Raw genomic sequence first — 4666 nt, forward strand, 5'->3', positions numbered from 1 at the left:
TGCAGCAGCAGCTGCTGCTGCTGCAGCGCATGCACTAGCAGCAGGTGAGGCTGGAAGAACTCTGGGCTCCCCGCAGCAGCAGCAGCAGCTGCTGCTGCTGCATCTGCTGCAGCAGCAGCAGAGCCAGCTCCTGCTGCTGCTGCTGCTGCTGCTGCACCTAATAGGCAAACCAGAGGAACGCCAGGGCGCCGATAAAACAAACCAATAGGGGAACCCAAAAAGTCTGCACACACAAACCCTAAACCCTAAACCCTAAACCCTAAACCCTAAACCCTAAACCCTAAACCCTAAACCCTAAACAAAACCCTAAACCCTAAAACCTAAACCCTAAACCCTAAACCCTAAACCCTAAACCCTAAACCCTAAACCCGAATCCTATAGGGGACCCCAAACAGTCTGCAACCACAAACCCTAAACCCTAAACCCTAAACCCTAAACCCTGAATCCTATCGGAGACACCGAGAAGGCTGCAACCACAAACCCTAAACCCTAAACCCTAAACCCTAAACCCTAGTCCGGTGGTCTCCCTGCTTATCTACCAGTGCAGCAACTCAGCGAGAAACCCTAAACCCTCAACAGACCCAACCCAACCCCTAAACCCTAAACCCTAAACCCTAAACCCTAAACCCTGAGAACAAACCCCCAAGCGCCGTCGTCGCGCGGAGTTCTCTTCCTCCCAGCGTTAAGCCATCCGTGGCAGGCAGCCGAGGGTCTGCAACAAACCCTAAACCCTAAACCCTAAACCCTAGACCCTAAACCCTAGAGCCTGCCTGCGCAGCCCTACAAGTATAGTGGATCAATGAGCAGCAGCAGCAGCAGCAGCAGCATTAGCAGCAGCAGCATTTTCTCGTTCTGAATACAAGAACTAGGGTTTAGGGTTTCATTAGGGTTTCATTAGGGTTTCGCTAGGGTTTAGGGTTTAGGGTTTAGGGTTTAGGGTTTAGGGTTTAGGGTTTAGGGTTTAGGACCGAAGACAAGAGCATCAAAGACAGTCTCATCGAGGGTCACTTCGCTGCTAAACCCTCCGCCATCTCCAGCTGTATCGACACCTTCTCGCGGGCAACCACTCAGCTGCAGCAGCAGCAGCAGCAGCAGCAGCAGCAGCAGCAGCAGCAGCAGCAGCAGCAGCAGCAGGGTATTGTGTTCAAGTAGGCGGTGCAGCAACAGCAGCAGCAGCAGCAGCAATCCGCCGCCCAAACCCTAAACCCTAAACCCTAGACCCTAGCCCCTCTCCTGTTCCGTCTTTCTCCCTTATAACCCATAAACCCTAAACCCTAAACCCTAAACCCTAGACGTACAACGAGGGTTTGTTTGTTTGTTTGTGTTTTGTGTTTTATATTAATATCGTCGAAAGACAAAAGGAAGTCCTCCAGGCTCCGCAGCAGCAAAGCAGCAGACAAACAAACAGAATGACGCCGACCCCAACGCATGCGGCAAGGGAAACACCACGCACACGGCTGCAGCAGCAGCAGCAGCAGCAGCAGCAGCAGCAACAGATGCAGCAGCAGCAGCAGCAGCAGATACAGCAACAGAGAGATTAGCAGCAAAGAAATTACCACACAGCAGAAGCAGCAGCAGCACAAACAGCACCAGCAGCAGCAGCACCAACAGCAGCAGCAGCAGCACAAACAACAACAGCAGCAGCAGCAGCAGCAGCACAAACAGCAGCAGCAGCAACACAAACAGCAGCAGCAGCAGCACAAACAGCAGCAGCAGCAGCAGCAAAACCAGCAGCAGCAGCAGCACCAGCAGCAGCAGCATGAACAGCAGCAGCAGCACGACCAGCAGCAGCAGCAGCAGCAGCAGCAGGTGCATGCATACCGCAGCAGGAATAACAGAAGAAGAGAATACGCCGCATGCATCGTGGTGTATGTACACCTGAATGCAGTTCTGCTGCAGCAGCAAGCGGATAGATGAGGGACGCAGCAACCGAGAGGGGCCCCCCCCAAACCCTAAACCCTAATAAACACAAACAACAAAATATAAACTTTATTTTATATGTTTTATATTTTATATTATATATTATATATTATAGTTTATATATTTTATATTATATAGTATATATTATATAAGGTAGAAGGAAGTAAAACAAGGGTTTAGGGTTTAGGGTTTAGGGTTTAGGGTTTAGGGTTTCTTGCCTTTGTAAGAACCCTCCATAGATGTTTGATGGGTAGAGAAATACACAACGCAGGTTTATCATCTGCTGCTTCTTTCTGCTGCTGCTGCTGCTGCTGCTGCTGCTGCTGCTGCTGCTGCTGCTGCTGCTGCTGGGGATCGCAGACAGCAAAAGATTTAAAAAAGCTGCAGCAGAAAGCTAAATGAAGCCATGCTGTTTGTGCTTCGCATGCAGCATCGAGGTGTATAGACACCTGAAATATAGATATTCTTGTCTCTATACCGACAGCCCTCAATGCATATAAACATCTCCTTAATACTATTGCTTGGCCTGGTGTTAGGTCTGCTGCTGCTGCTACTCCTCCTGTTGCTGCTGCTGCTGCTGCTGCTGCTGCTGCTGCTGTTGTTGAACCCGTTGATAGTGCAGGATATGATACTTTAGGAAATCCTGCTGCTGCTGCTGCTCCTGCTGCTGCTGCTGCTGCTGCTGCTGCTGCAGGGGATGCCGGGCCTGGTGCTACTTCTGCTGCTGTTGATGGTGGTGATCGTTCTGCTGCTGCTGTTGCTGCTGCTGCTGCTGCTGCTGCTGCTGCAGGCGCAGCAGCAGCAGCAGATGGATGGGTGTCGGGGGCAGCATCCTGAGTGAATATCATCAGGCTAGAGAAGCAGAGAAAATAAATAAATAAATTAAATTAATTAAAATATAAAATAAAATAAAATAAAATAAAATAAAATAAAATAAAATAAATTATAAATAAATTATAAAAAATAAAAAAAAACACTCAATATATCTAAATAACAAAAAAAATATATGTGTATGTGTATCTACACCCCAGGGAGAGAAACACCACCGAGCCAGAGAAAAAAGAAGAAAGAAAACCAAAATAATAAACAAAAAAAATAAAATAAATTAAATTTAATAAATTAATTTCGATTAATTTATTTATTTTTCAGGTGTATGCGCAGCTGCAGATACACCCCAATGCAGGCTCCTCATACGAGCCACCGAGTGAAATCGGGGTGTTTTCTGTGCTATCACCGCACAAAACAATTAAATTAATTATTAAAATAAATAAATTAATATTTAAAATAATTAATTTCGGGTTTTCACGCAAAAATTCCGTTTTTTTAAGCTCCTTTATGCTCACACTGTCGGCTCCTGAGGGGCCCCCCTATGCTGCGGTGTATGTACACCTCGATGCGGGCCCTTCGTTTTCTTTTTTTTTGTTTTTTTTTATTAATTTAATTATAAATAAATTAATTTATAGTTTATTATTTTTATTTTATAAAAAAAAATATATTCTGCTCTATATACACCCCACCACCGCCGACTCATCTAACCAACCCCACCCTAAAACCCTAAACCCTAGATACTAAACCCTAAACCCTAAACCCTCAAACTAAACCCTAAACCCTAAACCCTAATATTTTCCCGACCCCAATATAACGTTGTCTAGGGTTTGAGTAAAACCCCAATAAAGGGGTCAGCAGAGCCACCACCATCTCTTTCTCGGTGTACATACAGCTGCTGCAGCTGTTGCTGCAGCAGCTGTATCTGCTGCTGCTGCTGCAGCTGCTGCAGCAGCTGCTACTGCTGCTGCTGCTGCAGCTGCAGCACCAACCATATGCTCTATATATCATCATAATTATTTTGTATATCTATCCGTATACACATGCATATATAATAAAATATGTAGTGTTTAGTGTTTATGTATCTACTATAAACCCTTATCCGTTATACAAACCCTAGGGTTTAGGGTTTAGGGTTTAGGGTTTACTAGATTGTATATAATACCTTTTATTTGTTGCCAGACCTCATCTATATTTTTATTAGCATCAATATATTTATATTTATTTATTTGTTTATATAGATTACATATAGGTAGTGTATTTGTTTTATATATATTTAGCCTTTTCTTTATAGATATTATATTATCGTCGACTCTGCCGCTTTCTTTTCCTCTTTTTATTACTCTCCTACACATCTCTTCTTCTTTACAATCAAAGAAAAGCAGCAAACAGCACTGAACCCCCCCGCCCTCTTTTGTCTGCTGCTGCAGCTGCTGCTGCAGCTGCTGCAGCAACAAGTCCTCCTGCTGCTCCTGCTCCTGCTGCTGCTGCTGTTTTTTTTGTTGTTCTTGTTGCTTATCTACTCCTCCTGCTGCTGCTGCTGTTGCTGCTGGGTCTGCTGCTGCTGCAGCATCACCTCCTGGCGAAGCTTCAGCAGCAGCAGCAGCAGTTTCTGCTGCTGCTGCTGCTGGTGGTTGCTGCTGCTGCAGCACAGCATCTATAGAGCTAAACCCTAATTGTGTTAATATATATTCTACCTGCTGCTGTAAACCCTCATCTTCTTTATAAGCGGAAGCTATGCGGGCCAACTCAAACGGCAACGCTCGCTTGTTCGTCATCTGCAAATACACCCCAAAACCCTAAACCCTAAACCCTAAACCCTAAACCCTAAACCCTAAAACCCTAAATTTGGATTTATATATATATATATATATATATATATATATATATATATATATATATATATATATATATATATATA

At 44.7% G+C, this 4666-nt stretch overlaps 3 protein-coding genes across 3 annotated transcripts in view; 1 reads left to right on the plus strand and 2 right to left on the minus strand.

Moving 5' to 3' along the window:
• EMH_0066180 (uncharacterized protein) overlaps positions 1–1031 on the minus strand; it is a gene marked incomplete at both ends in the record, with an annotated part of 2464 nt that extends 1433 nt beyond the window's left edge. Inside the window, 4 exons of the mRNA XM_013498473.1 lie at positions 158–223; positions 439–467; positions 628–712; positions 1022–1031. Of these exons, the coding sequence (XP_013353927.1) occupies positions 158–223; positions 439–467; positions 628–712; positions 1022–1031 (190 nt within the window). The remainder of the gene's footprint in view (positions 1–157; positions 224–438; positions 468–627; positions 713–1021) is intronic.
• Positions 1032–1428: 397 nt separating this feature from the next.
• EMH_0066190 (uncharacterized protein) lies at positions 1429–1917 on the plus strand (the record flags this gene model as incomplete). Its single annotated transcript, XM_013498474.1, has 1 exon — positions 1429–1917. One exon carries the CDS (start codon positions 1429–1431, stop codon positions 1915–1917), a length of 489 nt encoding a protein of 162 aa, XP_013353928.1.
• A 715-nt stretch (positions 1918–2632) lies between these two features.
• Positions 2633–4523, minus strand: EMH_0066200 (uncharacterized protein; the record flags this gene model as incomplete). Its single annotated transcript, XM_013498475.1, has 2 exons — positions 2633–2704; positions 4089–4523. The coding sequence occupies 2 exons, from the start codon at positions 4521–4523 to the stop codon at positions 2633–2635; spliced, it is 507 nt and encodes a 168-aa protein (XP_013353929.1).
• Positions 4524–4666: the final 143 nt, after the last annotated feature.

Source organism: Eimeria mitis, genomic scaffold, assembly GCF_000499745.2.
Source record: "Eimeria mitis Houghton genomic scaffold, Emh_scaff3446, whole genome shotgun sequence".
Classification (NCBI taxonomy): domain Eukaryota; phylum Apicomplexa; class Conoidasida; order Eucoccidiorida; family Eimeriidae; genus Eimeria; species Eimeria mitis.